At 46.7% G+C, this 1,554-nt stretch overlaps 2 protein-coding genes across 3 annotated transcripts in view; one reads left to right on the forward strand and one right to left on the reverse strand.

Annotated features, from left to right (window-relative positions):
• LOC119411875 (1,25-dihydroxyvitamin D(3) 24-hydroxylase, mitochondrial) overlaps positions 1 to 910 on the reverse strand; it is a 6,601-nt gene extending 5,691 nt beyond the window's left edge. Inside the window, exons 1-3 of the mRNA XM_037678827.1 lie at positions 572 to 910; positions 258 to 448; positions 11 to 104 (exon numbers count right to left, since the gene is read on the reverse strand). Coding sequence (XP_037534755.1) covers positions 11 to 104; positions 258 to 448; positions 572 to 826 — 540 coding nt within the window. The 5' untranslated portion in view covers positions 827 to 910. The remainder of the gene's footprint in view (positions 1 to 10; positions 105 to 257; positions 449 to 571) is intronic.
• Positions 1 to 1,554, forward strand: part of LOC119411874 (nuclear receptor coactivator 5) — a 615,997-nt gene that overhangs the window by 273,003 nt on the left and 341,440 nt on the right. The window lies entirely within an intron of this gene.

A 1,554-nucleotide genomic window follows, 5' to 3' on the forward strand; every position in this document is an offset into this window, starting at 1 on the left:
TCAAACTCACCTGATTTATTTTACCATCAAGTTTCACCACTTCTGTAGGCTTCATGAGTTTCTGCTGAAACACGCTCCTGACTCTCTGCCAGTCTTTGCCTTCCCTGCAAACAGCGTCAAATCAGCGGTTTTTTATTTTATTTTATTGTAAAAGATTTCTATTTGCGCTCCAAGCACGCACCCTAATCGGTCTGGACTCGGTCCGGAAACAAACAAACAAAAAAATAAATGAAAGAAGCAACAGAGAGCATACTCACAGGTTGAGGAACCCGTACGCCTCGTTCCTCAGATCTCTGTAAGCTTTCCAGGGTTTGATCTCCAGCCTCTGAGGGTAGTTGCTCTCCTTCCTGTAGAGCGCCTCCAGCAAGCAAGGAGCGCCAATGTGCACCGACTCAAAGGAGCCCAGCTTCATCCGGAAAATCTTGCCGAACTTTTTATGATAATCAACCTGGGAGGGGAAAAAGTCGTCAAAAAAATTAATAATAATAATTAAAAAAAAAGTTTGATGCACGATGAAACACATTCACGTATTAAGCAGTACATCATTTCAGCGTGAACCGATTTGCCTCACCAGTGCTTCGTGTTGTCTTGTGAGCCCTCCTTTGCACAGGAGCTCCACCAGACTGCCGACCAGGGGCCAGTTGGTGGGTCCCGGCATCGCGTCCAAACTGTGCGCCCTAGAGGCGGCGTGAGGGCACGGCGCAGCCTCAGCATCCTTTTGCTCCAGGACGCACACAGAGGATGTTGGCTTGAAGTGCTGCAGCCCCACCGTCTTCTTCCTCAGCAGCTCAACGATCTGAGGAACTTTTTGGATCTGCGCCTTCATCCTCAGCTCTGGCTCTCTAAAAGGCAAAACCTTAATGTTTAACAGCGGCTCTTCTTCACCCCTTCTTCTCAGAGAGGCTTCTTGTTTCTTGGAACTGTCACACTTTGCCGCGTTATATACCCTGAGAGTGTTTATTCCTGCCAGCCGCGAGCCAATCAGGGAGCGGTCTTTCATGGTGTGGCTGTCGAGCCCACCATTCATTTATGGATCCACGTATGACCCCTGACACACCGTGGAAATGCCCTCACCCCCCCCCCCCCCCTCCCCTTGAAAATAAACACGCAAGTCACGGCGGAGGTGACACGGTTCGCTTGAACCGTGTTTCACAGCGACCTGCGATTAACGAAACTTTGGCAAAGTAAACACGACAGCCACACTTACGCACCGGCCAATACGTGCGCGTGTGTTTGCTTCAGTGTGGATTTTCTTTGGGGAGGGGGTGAAAAGAGCATCTTAGGTGCCCCCCATGCAAATGTATTCCAATTAAGAGCAGGATCAGTAATTCTGAGACAGTTATTGCCCTGAAGGCTTTGGTCTTCTCAGGATTCCAGATGTTATTTTTGTCCATATAGGAGTTCAAAATAAGACAGAAATTAAGAGATATTGATGCTTTTTCATAAGAAAAACTGTCAAAACTGTCGGCTACTTAGATCAACTGAATTGTGATTATTTTGTTTAAAAAGCATTTTGTGTGTGTATGTGTGTATATATATATATATATATATATA

The sequence above is a fragment of the Nematolebias whitei genome, chromosome 7 (genome assembly GCF_014905685.2).
Source record: "Nematolebias whitei isolate Nwh7 chromosome 7, NemWhi1, whole genome shotgun sequence".
Classification (NCBI taxonomy): domain Eukaryota; kingdom Metazoa; phylum Chordata; class Actinopteri; order Cyprinodontiformes; family Rivulidae; genus Nematolebias; species Nematolebias whitei.